At 40.0% G+C, this 27,147-nt stretch overlaps 1 protein-coding gene and 1 long non-coding RNA gene across 2 annotated transcripts in view; both read right to left on the bottom strand.

The window, feature by feature from the left end:
• Positions 1-2,736: 2,736 nt before the first annotated feature.
• On the bottom strand, positions 2,737-5,425 carry LOC108673785. The gene is made up of 2 exons (XR_001930997.2): positions 3,901-5,425; positions 2,737-3,844 (listed from the first exon to the last, which is right to left on the bottom strand). It is a non-coding gene; the product is annotated as an uncharacterized LOC108673785 (long non-coding RNA).
• Positions 5,426-5,434: 9 nt separating this feature from the next.
• LOC108673770 (tumor protein D52) overlaps positions 5,435-27,147 on the bottom strand; it is a gene marked incomplete at its 3' end in the record, with an annotated part of 33,285 nt that continues 11,572 nt past the window's right edge. The window contains exons 2-6 of the mRNA XM_047880136.1: positions 25,621-25,724; positions 25,046-25,194; positions 20,792-20,869; positions 8,997-9,147; positions 5,435-5,596 (exon numbers count right to left, since the gene is read on the bottom strand). Coding sequence (XP_047736092.1) covers positions 5,435-5,596; positions 8,997-9,147; positions 20,792-20,869; positions 25,046-25,194; positions 25,621-25,724 — 644 coding nt within the window. The remainder of the gene's footprint in view (positions 5,597-8,996; positions 9,148-20,791; positions 20,870-25,045; positions 25,195-25,620; positions 25,725-27,147) is intronic.

The following is a 27,147-nucleotide window of genomic DNA, read 5'->3' on the forward strand; positions in this document are numbered from 1 at the left end:
GAGAAAGTAACATTTAGGGCTTGCACACAACTGCTAAACAGAAATCATTATCTGGTTTTGATCCTTTAACAATGTACCAGTTAATAGTATTAAAAACATTGATGTACAAAAGCTGGAACGCCCCTCTAAAAGCGCTTCCGAAAATTTCTACTGTACAAGGAAGACGTACATATATGAAAGTTTCGATGTCGAATGTTCGATGCGTTGAGGTAATAAAATCATCATTAGGCTAAATTGTTTACTAGTAACATTTTAATGATACTCAAAATTTTTATTCACTAACCGCTAAGTGATGAACAAAATATAACTCAAATTACGTGAAGCGCGTATAATTTTAAACACTTGATAATAATAACCGAAGCATCACACGACCATCAACTTCTCTCCAGAGGAAAGACATTGAGAGAAGATATAAGATTCATTAGAGTCCATGCGGAATGGTGATAACGGAGAGAATCTACTCCCGACACATCAAGTTAATATTTTAATATTCACATTAGAAAACATCTCTGCTCGCCAACCCTCCCAGCTGCTTCGTTTACGTTGGCGCTTATAACCTCGGACTCGTTTAATGGGAAAAATAGTCGAGGAATTTCCTGCCTAATTCAACAGGCGCCGACCAGTTAACTCCTTCAACGTGAACCTTCGTGAGAAGAATACGAACAAGAGCGGAGCTAAAGATTAAGAGAACTGAATACGACTCGACAAGAGTGGAGGAAGACAGTACGTCGTGATAGCAACGCGTGATAGTCAACTAAGAGTTTAGTTGCTGTGGCAGTAGCTTAGGGCAAAAGTCGACGACCGTCCCTAGGATACCCGTTGTTCCACGCCTTACGCTAGCATGCAGTCGAAACTCTTCCAACAATACAAGTGATACCAAGACGGACACAGTAAATTGAGGTGAGGTAGCTTTCGTATGCTAGAATTAACAAGCAACCATACAACATTATGGCCGTTTGTAACTCAGCGAATGTTCCTTTCCTCAAAACGAACATCGAAGATAGCAGACCATTTCGTCTGTGCTGCTAAATAGCTTCAAACACGTGGTGAAGAGTGACCTTCTTACCTTTAACAGAGCAATGATAAAAATCTATTGCACTGGTGAATGCCATCTGTTAGTGTCATTGATGGAGTGCTTTCGTCGGCGTCTACATAGCTTTGTTATTGGTCTTTCAGAGGAGAGCTCTGTACAGTGAATATCTGTCTACAGATAAAGCTATCTTGATAGCGAGGGTGTTGAAAGAACTCGTGCAACGCTTGCTTCACCAACAAACACCAGTTATTGCATTTCAAACCAGATCTTAGAACATTCGATCAACGACCCAGCAACCTCCCTCCACACGCCTTTTGCAAGAACGGAAGGGATACCAGGGCATCGTCATGTTTTAGGCGCTTGAACATAAGTACATTAGTGGCGCAAGTATAACCTACCAAATACTGACCGCCACCATTAATTGTGCTACTGGCCTCATGTATAATAAACGCTACTGGACACGTAAGGGTCCCAGTAACCCCTTACACGAAGACAGAAGAATCAATAGTAGTAGTTAGCATCTATAAATTGCACTGGCCGCCACTAGTGGCCCCCTGTACAAGAACCATTAGCATTTTTTACTCTGGGTCTCGAGACGACGTTAGTACCTAATAAGAGAAACCATATAAGAGATATATGGTATTTCTCTCGTGGTAATTATTGATGATACGCGAACCATAAACTTTAGGCTACCTCAAGAGTATGAATAATGACGCTGGAAGACGAAAACTTCGTTCGAATTAAATTGACAGAACACAAAATACTGGTCCCAGATCTTTCAGGTTTGATGATATTCAGAATCATTATCATAATAACAGAATCATGGTAAAAAAATAATCAAAAACGAGCATAAACTTCTTGATATGCGCAAATTTGGGCGAACAAAAATAAATATACTTTAATGATTGGAAGAACATCGCAAGATAATATTCTGGAATATTAACAAGGAATATTCCAGATGAAGGAAAAAGTCAACAACCTACGCCGAGAAGACGATGAAAGTCACACCTACGAAATAGGGAGACACTCGCAACAACAACAGATGGCAGTAAAAGAGGCGCCAGCATCGGTGCGGTTGTCCTCGCTTTTCTCAACATTACCTACGAGTTCCAAAATGTTGTGGTCACCCTTCCAATTCGCCAAAAATTACCATGAAATGTTTTCCAATATTCCAGTAATAGAATTTAGATTTTTTAATTATTATTTTTATTTGAATATTTGTAATTAATTTGTAATGTAATAATTAATTATTTTAATAATTAATTTCGATTTTTCTTGAATTGTTCGATCGAATATCGAGGAATTTTCAAAGATGCACCTCTGTTCATAAATTTAAGGGTAAAAAGAACAATTTTTTAATAACTCGTTTTAAATGTTGAGAACTCGAGAGCTTGCACCGCTACCACACCTCGGCCAACATACAGACATTACAGCACAGCACTCAACCATAACAATTTGCACTGCACTACACTTGATACAATAGGATTAATGTTAGTTATTAATAGTTATTAGTTATATCTTTCTAAACTTTCTTCAATCACTAAAATAATAAGGCCCTCTACTTGATAACGGAACTTAAGATATTTCTTTCATCAACTAATAAAGATTAAAGTATTGAACACACCAACACGTGCACAACATGCAGAGTGTTTTCCAAAGTGCTACTGCTGCTGTTACACCCACAACGAATAAAAAATACATAATTTTGATACAAAGTCCTTTATTTTTTGCCGTTTACTGACCCAAGAAATTTCTTCGGGAATAAAAATGATTGATCTATCGAGAAGTTGGAATTAGAACAAAACCCCAAAAATATCATTTGTTTAGAAACAAGGAACGGATTTTACCAATAAATGATCAATGCTTAACACGCGGTCTTCAAATGCCGCACACTACAGATCTGTGCTACAGAAAACCGTCAAGTCAGATCCATAAACTGAAAAAAAAACCTTTGGGTGTCCGATTGCATAGAGGCTCGAATTTATGAATTCAAGCATTCGTTACTTCGCAATCTAAAAGAAAACAAATGCAACAAACAATATAGAAAAGAGTACATTAACATAAGTTAAAAGAAGCAAAGCATCTCTTGAGAAAAAGGAGTAACACAACAAAAGATGTCGAGAACACAAATAAAACAGATCAGCGTAGGTGCCAGCTGAACTCGGAAAAACTGCTGTTTGCAAAAGTGGATGAGAGGAAGCGATTGATAGTACGACAGTTATAGCTTGAAATTGTATCCAATGCAGAAGAAAACTGTCCAAACTATATTCAACCAGTTACTACTTGACTGAATTCATATTTTGTTAGAATCTTATTTTTTTTAGAATATTATTGACCTCGGAGACTAAACTTTGCTATTCAAAGCGAGAACGGATGTGGGTAGCGATTTGAGATTGATATTATTTACGATGTCGTGAATTCATTGTACAGTGAATCCATTATATAGTCTACCCAAATAATAAGTCCTAGCTACCAGTGAGAAAATACCTTCTACTTGAGTACTCTTGGTGAGACGACCTAGCTTCCTGACGCTATAGAACGCGCTCCCGCCTATGTCCTACTGCTGAACATTCATCAAGATCGAACTGTTGGCAGGAACATTCGTCAACCTCGAACTGTTGCAGGAACATTCGTCAACCTCGAACAATTGACAGAAACATTCGTCAACATCGAACTGTTGCAGGAACACTCAACCTCGAACTGTTGCAGGAACATTCGTCTACATCGAACTGTTACAGGAACATTCGTCAACCTCGAACAATTGACAGAAACATTCGTCAACATCGAACTGTTGCAGGAACATTCGTCAACCTCGAACAATTGACAGAAACATTCGTCAACATCGAACTGTTGCAGGAACACTCAACCTCGAACTGTTGCAGGAACATTCGTCTACATCGAACTGTTACAGGAACATTCGTCAACCTCGAACAATTGACAGAAACATTCGTCAACATCGAACTGTTGCAGGAACATTCGTCAACCTCGAACAATTGACAGAAACATTCGTCAACATCGAACTGTTGCAGGAACATTCGACAACCTCGAACAATTGACAGAAACATTCGTCAACATCGAACTGTTGCAGGAACATTCGTCAACCTCGAACAATTGACAGAAACATTCGTCAACATCGAACTGTTGCAGGAACATTCGGCAACATCGAACTGTTGCAGGAACATTCGTCAACATCGAACTGTTGCAGGAACATTCGGCAACATCGAACTGTTGCAGGAACATTCGTCAACATCGAACTGTTGCAGGAACATTCGTCAACATCGAACTGTTGCAGGAACATTCGTCAACATCGAACTGTTGCAGGAACATTCGTCAACATCGAACTGTTGCAGGAACATTCGTCAACATCGAACTGTTGCAGGAACATTCGTCAACATCGAACTGTTGCAGGAACATTCGTCAACCTCGAACTGTTGCAGGAACATTCGTCAACCTCGAACTGTTGCAGGAACATTCGTCAACCTCGAACTGTTGGCAGGAACATTGGTCAACATCGAACTGTTGGCAGGAACATTCGTCAACCTCGAACTGTTGGCAGGAACATTTGTCAACATCGAACTGTTGGCAGGAACATTCGCTAAATTCGTCTTATGGAAAGAACATCCGTTGACTGGCGGAACACATCGACTCAGAACCATAATGAATATTTACAACAGAGGAATTCAGGAGAAACTCACCATGTTAATTTGTTCATGCTCACTACGGCGTAAAAATGAGTTTTAGAGCGAATTTTGTGCCGACTTTTCCGGACCAAGCAAAGGCGACAGCAAAAACAATCTCTTGAATTAAATTCATATACAAATGACATGAAAAAATCCAAGATTACTCGCCTGAAAATAAATTGCGTGCAGAAAATGGATACCCAAACATTTCTATTTTGTTCTGGATTGTTGGTAGTATGTGTTTACAACGAAAAAGATATTCAGTGAAGAATAAATCTCCAATAACAATCGGGCCAGACATTACTTAAATCGTCGCAGCAAAGTGAAATAACTAATAGCCTAGACGAATGCAAACTGAATATCCCAACCGCGAGCTGTTATTAATCAAACCAATATTGGAAGCTCCAACCGTGAACGTATTGAAGATACCAGACGTCCTCTACCTCCCATCGCACCACTCATAATAATAATAAACTTCCACTATTCTATACCGAATACAGAATCGGAAATATAAGACGTCTAATATTTTCAACCAATAGAACTTTAAGTGACTGCCCACCAGGCATATGATGTTGATTAAACGTTGTGATGTTGAATTTACGTTGATTCAAGGTTGTTATTACAACGTTGATTGCCCGGTGGGTTGCATCTTATACAGAAGCAGATCATCCTACGCATCTCAGTCCACCCCCGCGTTGTAGGGCACCTCCCTCCATCCAAGGGACTGCTGTTGTTGGCTGGGGTCGACGCCCCCCACGCCGTCCTGGGCGGGGGCGGTGGCGTTAGCAGCGGCTTCAGCGGCAGCCTTCTCGCCTTCAGCCTCCTTGAAGGCCTCCTCGAAGTCTTGCGTCGAGTTCGATCCGCTGCCACCAGGGATCTTCGACTGCACAATACAGGCTTAATGAGGCGAAAAATACGGGCATTAATGAGGCGAAAAATACGGGCACCATGAGTCGAAAAATACGGGCACCATGAGTTGAAAAATACGGGCACCACAATTAAAAAAATACGGGCACCGCAAATCGAAAAATATGGGCATCACGAGTCGAAAAAAAGGGAAAATACAGGCATCATGAGTTGGTATTGATATTTGAACACTCAAAAAAATGAACGGGGCTTATATTGCCCAAATAATGACACACTTTTCCCACACAGCACCAGCAAAGAGCAGACATGGCACTCAGCCACTGACTGCACAATACAGGAACCATGAGTATTGTTGTGTAAATGAATGGGTCACATTGTCCAAATAGTGAAACACTTTCTCCTCCCTCCCCCACAGACCGAGCAAAGAGCGGTCGTAGCATTGATACGTCCTTTAGCCGGTCCGAACTGGGTTAGGATGACCCACAAAAGGGCCAAAAGTGCACAGTTACTTGGACGAACTCATTTTTCTGAGTGATAAATAATTAATAATATAGTTGCGATGCACATCAAGACAATGGTAATGAGTGAAATTAATTTAAATTAACGGCAAAAACAATCAAAAATTGTGTTCATATCTTGGGTGTTGCTCATTAAAGTCATTTCGACTACACTGAAAACATTAGTACAAAGATCATTAGCAATATTATCATTACATAAAAAGATTGTTAGCATCATTATCATTTTGATAAACTCAAACTTTAAAAATTCTACGAGATAATAATTTTCGTTAAAGTTTTCATGACTTGGTATAAGTGAACATAAACATCCATTATCTTCGCTTGCGCTCTTCACGCCGTGCAATTAAAATTTACACGTCATTCATGTCAAGAATATCGACGGAAATTTATTTAGCGATGACTGTTGTAGTTTATAGCGAATATTTTAAACTACAATGCCATCCTCAAGTCGCGTGGCACATCAAGTAAGTGCATATGTTTGCCGTCGCTAGGCAATGAAATATTCACTCAATCCGTAGGATTGAAACCTCATAACGTTTTTTATGCATTTTGTTGATTCGCATGTTATCTGTAGAGAATTTTCGACAAATTGATTACTCCGACGACGAAGTGGAAACTGGTGCATCTCATCAGGAAAGTTCGAACGATAGAAATTTGCACACGGTCAGTTCTAACTACCGTAGCTTTCGCCCACACTAGCGCTCTGATAGTGTGTTCTAGTGCCCTGGCCACATACTATTGCTCTGACCGCATGCTAGTGCCCTGACATGATAGTGACATGTTGGAAGCCATTGTGCTCTAAATGATGAAGTTTTTCACCACAATTCACACTCCCAATTTCAGTAATTAAATTAACTCGTCTGTGCAAATAAACTCGTCACAAGGAATAAATTGCTCATTTCACAGAACAGAAAGCTACAAAAATTTCCATTTAATTCAATAACTAGTATCATAAGTCCGAAAAGTTTATATGAAACTACATGCTACTTATGAAGCAACAAATTAGAAAAAATTTCAATATCGATCAGGTTCTAATAGTCGCGTGAGGATTAGAAAAATATAAATTTTCGGATGCGATTTAATTTCCAAGCAAACCACGAACATGACGTACAATTCGCTAATAATAAACGAATGCATAAAATAGAAAGTTGGCATCGGAATAAAATCTACACAAATCAAATAAATAGAATAAATAGAACATGTGAAGTTTAAAGAATTAGAGCTCCAAATAAATACCAAGATATTAACTTTTTTCTTACTTTCTGTTGCCTTTCTTACTTTCTGTTGAGTGTTTTTGGGAATACAAGCGTGTTTTGGGGATAATGTGGACCGAGATCTTAAATTTAATAGAGCCTTATTACTACAAAAATGGCGAAACGAGCGATTTTGGAATAATTTATCAAAGGGTTCACCCTATACCGAGGTTCCCCACTATCGTAACGCGGTTCACTTGCAAATAATTTAGAGAAGAAATAGACGTCTGACTTCATGCCGAAATAATAAATTAATTCACAATAAGGAATGATTTGAGTAGTTAGAAAACCAAAACGTATTCAAGTATTTTCATTCTGGCCAGCTAACGCATTTTTATCCCGTCAAAAATGCTACAATATAATTGTAAAGATGCTATTGAAAATCCGATACTTCATCTAGGACTACAAACTCACCTAATATGCAATACATCGATGCTACAATAAAATGTTGTGTACAACATTAGTTGACGAGCATATAAAAAATTTAACCCACAGAAAAACTCGTTACCAAAACTCGCTAGCAATTATTGCATCAAACATTTATTGAATGTTTTAGATAGAACGTTTAATGACATGTTTTGTTGCTCTTTCTATTGTTCGCTTACATTACATCGTAATGATTACTTCCAAAAGATGTTAAAACTGCCTTCACATAGACAAGTTAATCAAGTAATGCTTGAAGAATAATTGAGATTAGTTACAAAAATCATTCGGTACAGAGAATACAACGCAGGTTCGGGTCTCATCGTTTCTAATGTAACGTAGGGAGCATCAGCATTTAATTATGAACTAAGACTGAAAATATCAAATATAGCGGAATGACGGTAAAAGCGATGCAAAGTTCAAAGGACTAATAGCTAAACTAAAACCCGTATCTAGGAATCAATGCAATCTAGAAATTTTAATCATTACTCATGTCTCTTGAACGATTAATAAATCTGAAATATAACAAAGACTTTAAATATTCGTATATGCTAAGACAGAACAGAAAATAATAAGTTATAGAAGTTGTCTAAAGCGAGCGCGAAGCGTAACAATTCACAAAATGCGCATCCGCAGATCAAGAAAACTTCAACGGATGAAAGGAAATGAAGTCGTTGAAAAATAGATGCAATGAATAAATCAGGTATCCTGAACGCAACAGTCGAAGAAGAAAAATTAAAAAAAAATTTCACCCTCCTTCCCGAAAGTCTTCTGAACTTCGAGTGAGAAAAACTTGAACGACAGACGAAGACAATATTTTTTTTTCACTCAGCTCGAAAGAGCCCAGGAGGTCAAATTACAGAATGACCTTTAGAAGGCTAGAAATTCTTCACTCTACACCCCGAAAGGGTATGGAAACTCAAAATAAACTAAAAATGAGAGTCCGGAATTACAAAATAACCATTGAAGGATAGAAATTTAGTGCCCGGCAGCTCGAAGAGTAACAATGGTAGGTCTCAGACAGAGAAATTCCCGCCTTGCAGCCCGAAAGTATCCAGACCGACAAATTACAGAACAAACTTCAATAAATACGGTCCGAAAATATCCAGAATGTCAAATTACAGAATAAACTTCGATATTAACGGTCCGATAAGGATCCGGAATGCCAGAATAAGCCTTAGAAGGACAGAAACTTGGCACCCCGCAGCCCGAAGTGACTGACCCGCGCTGCAGAGTAGACACCCCCGACGCGCTCCTCGAAGCTCTTGAAGGTCGGCGTCTCCTTCAGCTGCCCGAACTTGGCACCAATACCGCCGAACAGCGAGGACGTCTTCTCGCCCACCGCCCCGATGGCGCCCGCCGTCTTCTGGTACCTGTAAATTACAATTTTGGTACCTGTAATACCGCAATAATTAAGGTACCGCAATTTTTAAGGTACCACAATCATTAAGGTACCACAATTATTAAGGTACCACAATCATTAAGTTACCACAATCATTAAGGTACCACAATCATTAAGGTACCACAATCATTAAGGTACCACAATCATTAAGGTACCACAATCATTAAGTTACCACAATCATTAAGGTACCACAATCATAGAGGTCCACAATCATTAAGGTTCCACAATCATTGAGGTAAAACAATCATTAGAGTACCACAATCATTAAGGTTCCACCATCATTAAGGTACCACAAGCAAGGTACACAGGTATAGCTTTTGATACCTGCAAAATTACAACAATTGAGATACTACACAGCTCGAAGTTATCGAAGATAGCTACAGCTTTCTGTATCTACAAAATTCCAATCATAATGATAGTAGATAGAGACTACAGCGTCTGGAACGTGCAAAATTAAAACTATTCGGATACACAGTTTTTGCTTTCGGTACCTGAGAACTGCTCTCATTAAGGTAAAATAATCTGGTACGAGTGTATTACATGAATGCAGGTGCAGCGGAGTCTGTAAAATGCACATGTACTAAGAGAGCTTTTTTTCGTGTAACAGTGTACTGCGTAACAGAAGAAATTACTGCAACCGAGTGTAGACTACCAAAAAATAGAACGAATTTAAACTATGATGGTTTAAACGCAGCCATTAAACTTTCTATGCTTCCTACAGCGCGTTAATATATTAGAAACCGGTAGATGCAATAGATAATTAGAGTTCAGATTCAATTTCATTTTTAAAGTAGATATTCTAATGGAGACAAGAGACTTAATGAGGTAGCGACTTCGGTGGCATGAGTTCAGTAAATGAATTAAATAATTTTACTGGGTCGAAGTTTTCTGAAAGTTTTCAAAGTCAACTTCGAAGTTACCGCTCAATAAACAGCAACTTGCTGTCCATGATTTCAAGTGAATCGATAGACATAAAACGTGAAGTGGAATTAACATTAATGCGATTTTTGATAAGACCAAAACAATGACGAGCAGCAATCTTCTATCTTAAGGCTAAAATTTTATATAGCTAGACTTGAATCGGGACCGGAATTGTGGGTAAGCAAGTGTCAGTATTTGGACAATGTATGACCCTTTAATTTTTCTTAGTGCAGCCATCCAATGTGTGATCAGAGCGGCAAACACAAACTCGAGAGGGCATTCTCTATACGACGAGACGATATATTTATATGAAAAGAAATGCCCTACTGGTGAGATTAAGATTTAGATTTCGAAAAAATTCATCAATAATTTATGGGTAACTATGAAGTATCATCTAGCGAAGCATCGTTTCAATATGTGCCCTTTCATGATGTTGACAACATGAGGTTAAAAAACTTATCGAGGCATGTTAAATTAGGAAATATTGTGTCAAAGCTGATGGTATCGAAAAACGGTGAGGATGAAGAGAAAATCTTTTTTCAATTCTCCACTGATATTTCCTCGAGTGCACCGCAAGCGGCTGTGTCAATATCACGCTCAGTAAATATCGATTTCTGCTCCAATCTTGAAACGAGATGACGGCGGTTCTGGCTACAGATGCGGAACTTCTAAAAGGATACAAGTTTATTTTTAGTTTTCAATGTTGAGTAATTCAACGAAATGTTGAGACGAGCAAGAAATGTTTTATGCTACGAATGTTGTTCCGTTAACGGAAGCCTTTTTGTAGTTAAAACAGCCCAGTTGGGAACATTGTGAGACTCAATGACTGAGTTGATAGTCTTAGAAAACGTCCAAACAAGAGCAATTTCAAGAGATATTTTATGTAAATATTGTATGAATAACGTATATAAAAGAAGCGTTTTAATTTACAACACAAATGCCATTCCAGCCGCAGGTCGTTCAGCCTCGTCTAAATTTAGGCATATCGATTGCAGTGTACTCAGGAAAATGGATGGGTCATGGTATTCAAATTGTGATACAGTTTACTCACCCACTGTACGAGCAGCGAGCGAAAGTGCTCTAATACGCCATTATGACGGGTCAAACTGGGTCAGGATGACTTACACAAGCACAAAAAGCGCATCGCCATTTGGACAATAACCCACTTTTTTCCCCTCTGAGCGTATACACGGCGGATTGATTGCCGTGTTCCACACGAAAAATCAGCTATATTCCCGCGATTATTTTCCAAGTGCATGACGATCACTAATTTCCACGCACATAGTCGCGACAATTGAATGAACCCTGGACATACAATTTATCCTAACTCAACTGGGACAAAACCATAAACAGTTAAACGGGATGTGATTTAAATTAAACTGTGATTACAATCGTGAGTTGATAAGCACAGGCTGAGTAGTGAGCTGACTAATCACTTCTGTGAGCCGATATTTTAGAAGAGATTAGTTAACAGACCGACCTTGATTAGATGAGCCACCGTACCTAGGATATCGGATAAAAGGATACTCCTCTAAGGATATCGTCCTTACTTGCCGGGAAAGAGGAGTGGAGGACTGGGATGGGGACGAGTGGAGGACTGGGATGGGGAAGAGTGGAAGGGCTTGGGGAGGATTGGTAGGGGATGGGGAAGAGTGGAGGGCGGGGATGGGTAGAAGTGGTAAATTGGGATGAGGAGTAGAAGGGGGTGAGGAAGAGTAGAAGGGGATTGGGAGTAGAGGAAGGGGATGGGGATAAGTAGAGGGAGATGGGGAGGAATAGAGGGTTGGGTTGGGGAGGAATGGGGCAGACAAGGGGAGCAGAGAGGCCGGTATTGATCAGGCAAGCGCTCAGGTCAGCCCGGGGCACGAGTGTCAGCCGCAGCCACGCAGGCAGCTGCGTGGTGTCAGCCGCAGCCACGCAGGCAGCTGCGCGGTGTCAGCCGCAGCCACGCACGCAGCTGCGCGGTGTCAGCCGCAGCCACGCAAGGCAGCTGCGCGGTGTCAGCCGCAGCCACGCAGGCAGCTGCGCGGTGTCAGCCGCAGCCACGCAGGCAGCTGCGCGGTGTCAGCCGCAGCCACGCTGGCAGCTGCGCGGTGTCAGCCACAGCCACGCACGCAGCTGCGCGGTGTCAGCCGCCTATACTTTCAATACAACATGCATGGAAAGTAAATAGGCATGTCTTCAAACTTCGACAGAGAAGTTCGAGCTTCTATCAAAACAAAAAAATTTATAGACCAGCAGCCATATCTAGCTTTTTAGACTTGCAATACAAAATGATGTTCTCGCGCTTCATGAATGAGGACTTCGCCGGGGGCACTAAAAAAAGTAGTAATAATAACTGAGCCTGGCAACTGCAGAAACAACTCGGCTACTAATCCTCTAATAAATCTTCTCAGGGTCAGCCCTCAATACTCATACCAACTTATCTAAGGGTCAGCCATTAATTTTTTTACAACTTCTCTAAGGGTCAGCGTTTAATTTTCCAAAACTCAATCATTAGCCCTTAATCCTCAGTTAGCAACGTCTCTAAGGGTCAGCCCTGAGTCCTCAGATAACATCGAAGACATGATATTGCAAAAAAGGTTCTGCTAAAATTCAAAAATTGTAGCAAGTTCAGAAGTTAGGTTAAAAAATAAAAAAAAATGGACGGAGGAAATGTTCAATTCAATTTGGTAAAACCTTCGAATGAATTGCACAGAGCCGTAAATTCCACGATTACAATTTATTTATTGTGTCCCATCTTTACAATATTTTTTAGTTTATTTTAAGATTTCAACGAATATTGCGAGCTGTGAATTTTTAAACCAGCATTTTTTTTTTAATATTTGAATTGCATGCATTTTTCAGCGGTGTTCAATAAGGCGAAATTCTCTTCAACACTAGAATCCCTTGCTTTAGGTAGCGTATCATGTATGAATTGACCTTGAATACAAATTCTTTCTAATTAAAATAAGAAAATACAGCCGAATGAAAGTCAGAGTTGATAATTTCACCATATATATCTGATGTCCAAAAAACGTCAGTTAATTGAACGTGGTTTCAGCGAAATTAACCTTTTATTGACGTTGCTCGACGTTTTTTTGCACGGTGAAATGTGTCATCACTAAATGATCCGAAGCAGAAAGCGCACACCCGCAAGAAACAATCACTGAAAAAACTTGCGCATATTTAGAATAATTGAGATACAGCAATGAAGTATTGGAAATAACATCAAAATATTAATCATCTCACGGCACTTGGGTTGATAGCGAACTAAAATAACCTCCTGAAAATCTTGTGGATATTCATGAAAAGATTAAATTTAACTCGTTAGCTTCCAATTTTATTGCGAGTGCACAATATTACATTGCTGAAATCTATTGAGTACAAAAAAATTTACAGGCGACAAATAGGTCCACCTAGTTATAGCGCCGCCTGAAATTACAGACGATATATTTTGCCAATTACGAATGAGCTTCATACATGAGCAAAAAAACGCTATTTTTTGAAAGGCGCCACATGATTTGAGTACAGCAGAACGCTAGAGGGTTAATTAACCTACTGCTGCATCTACTTCGTTGGACATGATGCGAGTAACTGCAGTAACATTGAAGGCACAAAAAACTGTCCACAACACACGGTTGTTCAAGTGAGTTGCGAAGGCGTTTATTGGGTGCAGCGTACGCCTTCAATGATGCAATTGAGAGACGTCAGAGACTCGGAGAAATGAGAGGGAAATTGTCCAATATCGATGCAATTTTTGCCCTCCTGTGGATCATGCTAACCTAGTATAAATTAACAAATGGGACCATCAGCGCCAAGTCCGCTCTCAACTAATGCCGTGAGCAAAAAAAGTGTTCGGGCAATATGACCTTTATTCGGGCAATAAGACCCATTCACTATTGTGCGTGCTAGTGTAAGAGGATGTGTGTCCAGCGCATCTTTCTCCGATTGCTCCTCGAAGAAGCGGTAAAGTCCAATAGAATTGATAGGCTGGAGGCTTGCATTCTGACTGCAATGAGGCAGCAGCTGGAAACGCATCAGTAAAGTGAGTCCAAATAGAAGCACTTTTTGCCTTTTGTGGGTAATTTTAGGAGACAGCGTGAGATGGCGCAATACTCAAAGTTACCGGAAAGACGGATCTTGAAAGACGGATCGGAAAGTTTTTTTTGTGTAAAATATAGTTATTAAAGGATAAAATTTGAAGTAAAATATTAGATCATAAAGTCAACTGATATTCATAAAGCTCCGTTATATAAATATTAAATTGTTAAAGATCACAATGAACAAAAGTCCACGGTGAATAACCCTAACATTTAATTATCTTCCTTCCACATTATTTTCGACAGCAGCTCAGATTTCCTTAGGACGTTGCCTGAAAAACGACAGCTACCGAGGCAATTGTTCGATAATTGATATAATTTATAATATAATAGCAATTATTTACGATAAAATAGTGACGACTCAAGACACACAGCTCAGAACGTCTCGAAGATGCGACGATGAGATTGCGGTGTAAAGTCTATATGCATTATATTTTAAATTAACTTCCACTCAAGCAATTATAACTTAAAATATAGGACAAAAAAAACACTATAGTCACGAGTTTTTCGAAACTTTTGTTTCATGCAGGATACGATTTTGCAGTCATATTCATGGTTATTTTGCTTACTTTTTCTACTAGTTACTCCCAACAAGCATTGATTTATAAAAAATCTCTAAGCACTGAAATACGTTTTAAATGCTAATTCAAAAATGTAGAAAGTGTGCAACTACAAAGATTTTATAAGATTTTAAGTCAACAGTCATATACAAAAGATATTTCTTTTTAAAATCTCAGAGCTTTTTCCAGGGGGAATAAACAGTTTATTTTAAGTGGAATAAACAGATTCTTTTAAGTGGAATAAACGGATTCTTCTAAGTGGAATAAACAACTTCTTTAAAGTGGAATAAACAGTTTCTTTTAAGTAGAATTAACGGGTTCTTTTAAGTGGAATAAACGGATACTTTCAAGTGGAATAAACGGATTCTTTCAAGTAGAATAAACAGTTTCTTTTAAGTGGATAAACAGTTTCTTTTGAGTGGAACAAACGGATTCTTTCAAGTGGAAAAAACAGTTTCTTTCAGCAGAATTAACGGGTTCTTTTAAGTGGAATAAACAGTTTCTTTTAAGTGGAATAAACAGTTTATTTTAAGTGGAATAAGCAGTTTCTTTTAAGTGGAATAAACAGTTTCTTTCAAGTGGAATAAACAGTTTCTTTTAAGTGGAATAAACAGTTTCTTTTAAGTGGAATAAACAGATTCTTCCAAGTAGAATTAACGGAGTCTTTTAAGTAGAATAAACAGATTCTTCAAGTATAATTAACGGAGTCTTTCAAGTGGAATAAACGGATTCTTTCAAGTGGAATAAACGGATTCTTTCAAGTGGAATAAACGGATTCTTTTAAGTGGAAAAAACAGTTTATTTTAAGTGGAATAAACAGATTCTTCTAAAAGGAATAAGTAGACAACGTGATACTCTTTTTTTCAGTAAGGCCACGGCAACTTAATCTAAATTTGAAAAAGAATAACCCTTCCCTATATTTGTATCACTGCTAGAATTACTCACATGTCTGAAGCCTTGTCCATGGTGTCGGTTATGAAGCAAGAATTTCGGTGGCTACAACGAATTACAAACACACAACCGGCGCTTCAACAAACACAATTTTTCCCCTATATTACTGACTAGAAGTTATTTATTGCAGGATGCATACATTAATATATGGATATATTATTTATATGTAAAAAGAATTAAGGATGCAGTCACAGAGCTGATCGATCACAGGTCACCATCGGCCGGCTGCTGGAAGAACACTGACGGGGTCCAGCGACCCCCGCCGGTCGCTTTGCCTCCCAACGGACGGACCAACTTTATTACCCGAATTGCTCACAAACATTTAACTAATAACGAATCCGTACATGCTTCAAACCGAGATTTTTTCAAGAATAGTACATACAAATTATAATTTCTAGTGCTAGGTCTCGGATAACAGATGCTCGTTAAGACTAGACACGCAGACATGAACGCTCAGGCGCTTTAGCCTCAACGGGGGGGGGGGGCGGTGCCCCTCAGAGAGAGGGGTCGGCGCTCCCTTTTGCCCCCTTAAAGAGGGGGCGGCGCTCTCTCTTGTATCGAGCAGCTCTAAGCTAACTTACACAAGCAGGCGCTCGCATCCACTCAGAGAAACGAGCGAAACTTTGTCCGAATAGCGATGCACTTTCCGCCCATGCACGAGTCATCCGGAACCAATTTGTCCCGGTACAAAGGCGCAACAGTGCTAGGTGCAGAAAATGTATATAACTATTTGGACAATACGTCGAAATTTTTCTTGTGTGTCTCCTCTCGGTCTCAGCCCCCTGGCTGCCACGAGAGTAGCCTGGGGAGCGAGGCTATTATATTATAATATCCTCGTAAGCTACTATAAGTAAAGCAATTCGGAAACAATATAATCCTTATTATCAATCGGACAGAGCCGCCCAAGCTTATTAGCTTCATTACCACATTTGAAGTAGCATAATGTTCACTCTCTCATAAATATTGGTTAATTTGATTAATATAAATACTGTAACACTCGCGGCATACAGTTTCATATTAAGAGTGACATAGCAATACGCTTTTCAAATAATTGTGTGGGTCATCCTGACTGGGTAAGAAACTGCCACGTCCGCTCTCTGCTTGTGCTGTGGGTAAGAAAGTGTCACTATTTGGACAATATGACCCATTCATATCTCTTCGTATACTCGTGAGCTCAAGCGATGTCCACACAGAGCAGGCACGACTTGCCTGCTCAATTAAATTAACAGGACGTGCACTTTATGAGAACACATACACCTACGCGGCAGAAAAAACCTATAGTGGCATCCCTTCTAGCGGCAAAACTAGTGACATCCTTCCACCCACTAAAATTGAGGTGGTAATGTGAGTGTGTGTGTAAAGGTAATCTAATAACGCAAACGTCAGGCTTGTATGGTAACCATTTTTTTGCTATTTACTTGTTGTGTCAAGAGATTCATATTTTTTTTTTAGACCCAACGCTATTATTAATGTACTGTCAGTATCGCGAAATGTTTCCTCGACTTTCTGAAATTCGCGAAATCAGCATGATACGTTTTTTTTTCAGAGTGACAGATTGATATTTTTATCATTTCGTACACCCGACGAAGATTTTTATTATTGGGGCTGAGTCTTCTGAAGATAGAAGACAACCTCAGAATATAGGATCCGGATAAATGATTGATAAATCCTACGCCTATATTCATGTCATCAAATACGGTTATCTCAAGGTTAGCTCATCACGGTTATAAAATACGGTTAGCTTGTCAAACCGATGTCTCCAGAAACGTGTATCCGAGTTTGCTGGTAGTGCGAACGACTTCGCTTAATTAAAAGATAAATCAACGAGTAACCAACTTAATGCAGCTTTAAATCCCAAATGAAGCTTTAAATCCCAATTTTTAAAGACTTTTGAACCCCTCACACCCCCTTGTTCAAAGAGAGTCGACATGGAATGCCATCAACATATCTGTCAGAGAATATTATGAATAAAATGATTAACTACTAGCAAAGAATGAAAACATCTTAATTGAAACAATTTGCACCGAGGTAAATTGAAAGCAATGAATAAGACGGCAAACTACGAAATCAAAAACCAATTGAGACGATCAACAATTTTATAACATTCATCGGGAACTCGTTCAGTCGAGCAGTTCAATTTATGTGGCCTGTACAACTTACTCAATTTTAGGATTGTGGAATGATTTATTGTCATGATTTGAATTGATATAACGATAAATTTACAGGTTCGGCAAACACGAGTACGGCGCTGAATTCGATAATACGGCCCCCGTACAGTAGTTGGTAGATAGACTTATGAACTTGATCTACTTTGATAATACGGCCCCGAATTTTCAGAGGAGCCGGGTGCGCTTTTCACGCCAGCGCCGAGACAACGGCAGAGCCATACAGAGAATCGATTCAGCGCTCTCTACGAGAGAGAAGCTACGCACGCGCTACAATGGGCACACGCGCGACATGGGGGCACACGCGCGACATGGGGGCACACGCGCGACATGGGGGCACACGCGCGACATGGGGGCACACGCGCTACATGGGGGCACACGCGCTACATGGGGGCACACGCGCTACATGGGGGCACACGCGCTACATGGGGGCACACGCGCTACATGGGCTGTCTCTTATACACATCTAGATGTGTATAAGAGACAGGTATTATTACCAGCTCTTGTATGAACAGAAAATTCAACGCTACACGATTGCCTCTGCCCTAAATGCAGGTGAATTTGCACTGGTCGTTTGTTATAGGCTTGAGCTGTAGCACCACTCAGAGGAATGAGTGACACATTGCTCAAATATCGATGCACTGTTGCCGTTATGTGGGTGATCCCAACCCAGTTTAGTCCCGTAAAATGACGTACCAATGTTACGTGCAAAAGTGTTTTTTTTTTAGGTTTTAGTCAGCCATTTCAATTGGAATGAGAGTGTTGCAAATTAGCACGAGTCACAGCGTTTCTAGTCAACATGACCAACAGCGTTCAATTCAGCATATAACTAACAGCGTTTTCAATCAGCATGACTAACAGCGTTTCTAATCAGCATGAATATAACAGCGTTTCAAATCAGCATGACTAACAGCGTTTCAAATCAGCATGACTAACAGCGTTTCTAATCAGCATGACTAACAGCGTTTTAATTCAGCACGATTAACAACGTTTCTAATCGCTGTGACAAGATAGCATCAACTACTTTTATGAGGCAACGGCCTCTTTTAACAAATCTAAATTCAAACGCCACCATTACTAACAAGGTTTCGTAAATTTCTAATTTATTTCGCGCAAATCTAATTAACAGACGCATAAAAAATTGGCACGAGTGCTAGAAAAAAGACACGAAATAAAGACTAAACAACGATGTTTGTAAAGGTCACAACTGAGGCAGGAGATGGGAGGGGTAGAAATGTTAACTTCAACTATAAACTTTTTAAATTCAAACTTAAAAGTATAATAGGTATATACTTTGTTCACTTTTACAACGTCTAGGCGGAACGAAAACATTCATTAGTGAGACGTTTGCCTGGATAAATTAAAAGTTTATCTACACAAATGATGAATTTTCAAAATTTGCTGGTAATTTGCTGGTCTAATGGAATTTCAGTGAACGAGCAAACTTGACTAAATCAGTAAATCGAAAGCAATTAATTCAGTCGGACAAGATTTCAGGGGTCAATGGTTGGGATGATGATGATGAAGGTTAGAAAGATGATGGTTATGATGGTGATGGTTAACTTGGTAATGGTTAGGATGACGTAGACGTAGAACCTGTCGATGGTTATAGAGCTGATAGTATCAGCCATTAATGGTATAGAGTTAATGGTATGAGTCTAGGATGATAGAGCTAATGGTGCTGTGTTAGAGGTGATGATGGCAGTTTAGTGTGATGATGGCAGCAGCGCCCACTGGAGGGGAGGGGGGTTAGGGGAGCTTGAGGGGATGCCGGCGCAGCGACGATGGCATCCCCTTTAGGGATCTGGGGGAGTGTGGAGGGGGAGGGGTGAGGGGGAGGGGGCTGGGGAGAGGATGAGTAGGAATTGGAGCGAGGGCAAGAGAGGGGAGGAAGAAGTGAGGGAGTAGGAGGAGAGGAGGGGGCAGAAGTGGAGGGAGGAGAACATGGATGGGGAGAAAAGAGGAGTAGGAATGGGAAGGAAGAGGGAAAGAGAGAAGAGATAGGAGAAGAGAGAAGAGAAGAGGGGGAAGAGAGGAGAAGAGGGGGAAGAGAGGAGAAGAGGGGGAAGAGAGGAGTGAGAGAGGGAGAAGAGAGAAGAGGAGGAAGAGAGAAGAGAGAGGAAGAAGAGAGAGGGAGAAGAGAGAGGGAGAAGAGAGAAGAGAAGAGGGGGAAGAGAGAAGAGGGGGAAGAGAGGAGTGAGAGAGGGGAAGAGAGAAGAGAGAGGGAGAAGAGAAGAGGGGGAAGAGAGAAGAGAGGAGAAGAGAGAGGGTAAGTCTACTTTCAAATGGCCACGTGAAAGACGGAATTTTCTATCAAGTTTGTTCCTACGGGAAACGACGAAAAAATTATTCAAAATAGAAAAAATTTACCGTCACGACCCCGGCGATGATGAATGCAGCTCAGAGGAAGATGATTGGTGTACAAGTGAATTAAGTACATCCACACATTACACGATAGCCATACCAGACAGAGATTGTCATCAACACGCAATCTTAATACAGACAAATGAAAAGTGTGCGTGTCGAGGTTGAGGAAGCCTGGGGCTGCTAGGGGGAAGAGATAGGGATGCTAAGGGATTACTACGTTTCCCGTAATTATCCCTTAGTATCCCTGCTAGGGATACTAAGGCCTGGGACTGCTACGTCCAAAACACTAAAGACACAATAAGAGCGTCACGCACGTCGCTTGAATTCACCCAAATGCGCGTAAAAGAAAATGTAATAATTCAAGAGTCTGGTGGAGCGGTCGCTGAACGCAACGTCGAGACCAGACGGCCTAACGCGGTTGAATTTCTCAGACAGGCTCTGCCTGTCTGAGAAATTCAACCGCAATATTAAATAAATAAATTCAACCGCAATATTAAAATGCCACAGCGGCATAGATGTCACGCCACATGCCACACGCCACCATGTCACGCCACATGCCACATGCCAACCTGCCAGCCTGCACGAGGTCAGCAGTGAAGGAGGCAGAGGCAGGCAGGGCAGGCAGGCGGCCGTACAGGAACTGGAAGCTGCGGGGGCTCCAGGCACACCCAGCGGGGGGGGGGGGTGAGTGGGATGGTTGTAGGGTGAGTGGAATGGTTGTAGGGTGAGTGGAATGGTTGTAGGGTGAGAGGGATGGTTGTAGGGTGAGTGAGATGGTTGTAGGGTGAGTGGGATGGTTGTAGGGTGAGAGGGATGGTTGTAGGGTGAGTGAGATGGTTGTAGGGTGAGTGGAATGGTTGTAGGGTGAGTGGAATGGTTGTATAATGGTTGAGACAACTCGAAATTTGGCGGCGACAGGCAGTAATAGCAGAGGATGACAATTAGCATACAAGGATACCGAGAACAGACACACGACGGAGCAAGAATAAAATTATTGAGATAACAACAGGCAAGAAGTAAGGAGTCGACAGTAAAATGCAGCACAAGATAACGCATGCAGTAAAGATAAGAGTAAGTGGCATATGAACAATAGGACAAACACATCGTAATAATAATACGTAAAGTAATCGTATTACGCAAATACGTAAAGTAATAATCGTAATACGTAAAGTAATAATTCAGAACAAAAAAATCAAAAGATAAATACCGAAGTGTTCCAGGGAGGCAGCATGGAAGAAATGTAATAACGTTAGTTCACAATGACTTCTAATTTATATCTAAATTAGTATTATATATAATACATATTAATGCCACAGATACTGGCAAAAGTAGAGGTTCCCCTAGCAAATGAAACCATTAACGATGATTAAGAAATGTATTATGCCGATGGTTAGACCACTACACTGGACATTAAGAAAATGTTATATAAATGTCGGAAATACTTTCTTAAATTTGATAATAAGTGCGTAGCAAACATTAGGTCACACTCAGAGTGTGACAGTCCAAATGGTGATGCACTTTTTCCCCTATGTGGGTCTTCTTGGACCAGTTAGCCCGGTAAAAGGGCGTATCAGCATGTAAGTAAGAAATGGAGTTTCTATACGGATAATATGTTCCACTCTTTATACCTGCATGGGTGCAGGTATATAATCAATAGCAGACGCTTAAATATTCCTCCTCTTCACAGGCCTGACAGCTGACAAACAGCACTCTAAATATTCCTCTAAAATATTCCTCGGCCGCAAATGAGCCAGTCTCTGCGGCTGACAAATAATTTGAGCTCTGAAATTACAATGCGCTCTAAATCCTATAATAAAAATCCCCTAGTCGGCGGAGTGGGGACAAATTTTGACCCTGGAGCATCCACACCGCAGTCGGTGCGAACAAATTGCGATTCCAACGCATACGATTCTAAGCTGGGATTCCAAGCGGCGATACCAACACATACGATTCTAACGGCGATTCCAACGAATGACGGTCTGTGATTCTAACGGCGATTTTAACGGCAATTCTAATGGTGATTCCAACGCATACAATTCCAGCGACAATTCACACGCATGCGATTCCAACTAGTAGTGCGCATCACAATACTGACAAGTGTTCGGAAAATAAAGGCGCTGCACGGCCCAGCTGAGCGACGCACAGCTCTGGATTTCGTGACCCACTTCCAGAATGGAAAATAGAAACGTGTTAATTCAGTGGACGTTAAACGCTGACGGCTTGAGAAATTTCCCTGATAAAAAAACTGCACTAAACTATTCTTGACAATATGAACTTAATGTTTAACTAAAGGTGCAAGTTTACACCAGTTACTGATCGAATTTAAAATCGACGTTTTCTGTTATGGGGGTTTTCTGTGAACAATCACACTCGCCAGAGCGGTAACTACTATAAACATAATAATGACGCAATCGTTTCAGTGCTTAAACACAATACTATTTTTTGAACCTAAATCACAGGTTGAGGATTTCAACACAATGGAAGAACAATCACTTCAATTATATATAATTATTAATTTCAATTCAACACAGTGAATGGTATTATTCATACTTCGAAGTTTGAAAGATCCCAGCGGGGTGAAAACCAAAGTTAACTTTCGAATAAAAAATGTCTGCTTATATTGGGGCAACAGGGACACGCATTTGTCATTAATATTACATAGGCGTTAGTTTATACGCGTTGAATTCGTGAGAAGGATTAGTTCGTAAGACGAATAAGTTCTTAACACGAGTTAGTTCGGAAACAGGATGGGGTTATATACGAAGTAGAGTTAGTTCGTAATGCCAGTTCGTAATTCCGTAGTGTGCAGCTAAGCCAGCTTCAAAATTATAAAAAAAATCAATTTCCGTCAAGCTTTTTATCGAATTCTCAGTTACCGTGAGGCAGACAGACATAGACAGTAAATTAGCAGCAACACCCGCAGCATCACAGCGTACATTTGTAATTAAAGGCTATTTTGAGAGTTTTGTGATTAAAAGGTAGATATAGGGCTCTAATAGAGTCCTATATATACCCTTTATATAAAGGCTATAAGGGCTCTCACAGAATGAATCCCGACATCAAGCCTTGATATAGGGCGACAAAAAATTGAATAAAAAATTCAATTACCAAATAGCCATTCGGAGGAAAAAAATAAACAAAAATGAGAGGAACACCACGAAAAAAACTTACATATGATGATATAATTATTCATGAAGAATTTTTTCAATGTACCTTAAAATAAACGAGAGAAGATTTGCGGGCTCTTTTGATGTCCTAACTTGCATTGTAAATTAGAAGAAATCACAACCGAAAATGTTAAAGCCCGCAACGAAAATAATCGGAAGCAGACTTAGTAGTAATTATTGTAAGTAGACAAAGGGGGTAATCAATAATTATTAACATTGCATTAATTTCACAATAATAAGTTAATTCACGGAGCAGCTGATGAGCTGAGTGTAAATATAACCGTGACGTCACACGTATCGAGCGCCCGTGTCACGTGTCGAGGCGTGACAGACACAAGGCTTCACACGCACGGTGCATTCGTCAGTACATAACATACCTAATGAGACAAATACTACGTTGTAACATTGATGATTAAATAATCTGTCTCTCCATATTTAAAATGCATAACGAATTTTAGAAATAAAAACGTCCTTCTCGTGTCACTCAAATACGTAACCATTATCACGATGAAGTAAAGGGTCTGTCTCTCGGCTCTCAAAATATACAATATAAAATTTCACTCACACACAAAAAAGCATTCCGTCTCTAGCCTGTTAATTTCGCGCACCTTAAAATTTTCTTTCCAACAAAAAAACTACCGATTAAAAACTATTGATTTTTGGCTTCATTTTACGAGTAAGTCGCGAGAGTCCTGGGTTAAGTCCCGAGCAAGAGATAATTATGTATCTTTAAATAGAGTCTATCTATACACTAGATCTATAATTTCATTGAATTCAAATTATTAAATTCAAATTGAATTTGGTCGCCGACTGGTAAGACATCGGAAATATAAGCTATTTTATAAAAACTGATAAGTTTAATGGAAAAGCACTGCATGCGAGCACTTGGGCAGTAATGGTGTAGGGACGGCACAGTAATGGTATAGTAATAGCACAGCAGTAGCACAGTAATTGTACGCTAATGGTGCAGTAATACTAATAGCACAGTAATGGTACAGTAACTCACGACTGGCTCTCCATCACGGTCTTCAGGGACTGGTAAAGTATATATACTTACAATAAGGCAGTAACGGCACTTTAATTTTGCAATAACCATACACTAACAGTACAGTAATGAAGTAACTCACGGTTGACTCTCCATCACGGTCTTCGGGGACTGGTAGGGTATATATACGTACAATAAGGTAACAGCACTTTATGGTGCAGCAACAATAAAGTAATAGAATAAAGTAATAGTAAAAGTACAGTAATAAAGTAACTCACGGCTGGCTCTCCCTGACGGTCTTGAAGGACAGGTTTATGTCATAACTGAGTTTCACAATAAAGTAATAGAATAAAGTATGAGTAGAGTAATAAAGTAACTCACGGCTGGCTCTCCCTGACGGTCTTGAAGGACTGGTTGATGTCATCACTGAGTTTCACAATAAAGTAATAGAATAAAGTATGAGTAGAGTAATAAAGTAACTCACGGCTGGCTCTCCCTGACGGTCTTGAAGGACTGGTTGATGTCATCACTGAGTTTCACAATAAAGTAATAGAATAAAGTAATAGTACAGTAATAAAATAACTCACGGCTGGCTCTCCCTGACGGTCTTGAAGGACTGGTTGATGTCAAGTAATAGAATAAAGTAATAGTACAGTAATAAAGTAACTCACGGCTGGCTCTCCCTGACGGTCTTGAAGGACTGGTTGATGTCATCACTGAGTTCCTTCCAGACGGTGATGCCGAGACGTCTCTTGAGCTCGTGCGCGTGGTTCACTTTAGAGGCGAGCACCGTGCGCAGCGTGCTGATCTCTTCCTCGGTCTACCGTACAAGTGACATGTAGTGTGCTATCATATCACTCACTAGTAAAAATAACTTTAATTTACAATAATAATGTCGTCACGTACTTTGATCATTATATTTGTTATCTCTAATATTTGTATTCTCAGTATAATTAATACTTAACACATAGCAACAAAAGGCTACACACTTTAGCCAGCTCAGCGTTTCACTCACAATAAGTGTCATTATCTTCTTCATTATAACTATTATTGTCATCATTTGCAATATATGTCTATTCAATACTTGACATCAAAACTACACATCTTAGCCAGCTCAGCCTCTCACTCACAATAAGTGTCATTATCTTTATCATTATAACTACTATCGTTTTCTTCGTCATTATAACTATTATCTTTATTATTTGTATTATAAGTATATTCAATACTTAACAACAAAGCAACACACCTTAGCCAGCTCAGCCTCCCACTCCTTGTTCTGCCGCTCCTGCTCCTCAGGCGACAGCGTCAGGTTCTCATGCACGCCTGAGTCGGGGGTGCTAACTTCGGGAGCTGTCAAACAAAAATATCATATTAATATACTATATGCATAGATAATATGAATACAAAATATAAATTCATATGGAGTTTATATGTGATCGGGAACAACTGAGTCAGGGATGTTCACTTCGGGAGCTGTTAAGAAACCTATTTAATATACACACAATAAAATATGCATGTATAGAGGAGTGAATACAAAATATACAATAAAATGATGTGAACATGACACCTTTTATCCCTGAGTCGGGTATGCTGACATCAGTCGCTGCAGTTCGAACATCAAAAGAAAAAACACACACAGGATAACCATGTCTATGGCATGAGAAAATGTGCTTTTCCCTTGGCACCTGTAGAACCTCCAGGGTTACCTTGGCACCTTTATCTGCCTACGCCATGGGAAAATTCTAGAAAAAAGCGACCCTTCAACACCCTCAGTTACAAAGTCTTTGGCACCCTGTTAATAAGCAAGCTCCATAATTTACCTAGTTAGGCATCTAAGTAAAGTTACCGAGCTGGACCACTCATTTACACAGTTAGCTCCCTAAGTTACCTAGTTCAGCATCTAATTTACCTAGCTAGGCCACTAATTTATCTAGCTAGGCCACTAAGTTAGTCTACTGACAACAATGTAAGCATCACTAGTTATGGTCCAGTTTATTCGGTCTTCATAGATGATTTAGAATACCTCTTAAAAAACGGAAGATGCGAATCCTTAGAACGCTACACACTCAAAAAGTTCTTGGGCTCAGTTCTGTTCGTGACAAGTTCAAAAGATCTTTTCTTCCCTTCGCATTGTTTTGTTGACCATTGTTACGCCGCAAAAAACAGCACAAGAAATTTACAGAAGACGTTGATATAGGAACAAAATTGATGAAAACAAAAGAACAAGAGCTACAAATCTAGAGAGTAAATAAATATTTATAATAGGCCTATTATAAACCCAATAATAACGACAGAGATGAAATTAATCGATATCACCGAAAAAAAAAGAAACTGAGTTACACACCGAGCAGCGTTCGTATCCTGCGCTTGCAGCGGTCAGGCAAGCCCCTAAGCGACAGAGGGACTCTTCGAGCCAAGTCCCTGAAGTCTTCTTTTAAGCCATCAGGAGACTGGAGAAGTCCATCAGAAGACTGACGAGGTTTTCTGAGAAGTATTATCTTGCGTCGCAACTTGCCGTCAATGTCAGACACCCAAGTAGACTTGATCTTGATGACTGATCGCTCCAGTTTTGGGTCGGTGTTCTGGAACCCCGACCGATGTAAGTCATGTCCAAGTGAAGGGTTATGTTCCTCAAGGTTCATGAGCTGGAGGTACCTAACGTGCTCGTCGTGAGATGTCACTCGGGATCGGTATTCCTTGGAGAGATTATCATATACAACTTTGATGTTACCATCCGGCGCGAAATATGCTTCCGCGACTTCGTCATCTTCGT

The sequence above is a fragment of the Hyalella azteca genome, unplaced genomic scaffold, assembly GCF_000764305.2.
Source record: "Hyalella azteca isolate HAZT.00-mixed unplaced genomic scaffold, Hazt_2.0.2 contig4675, whole genome shotgun sequence".
In the NCBI taxonomy this organism is placed as follows: Eukaryota; Metazoa; Arthropoda; class Malacostraca; order Amphipoda; family Hyalellidae; genus Hyalella; species Hyalella azteca.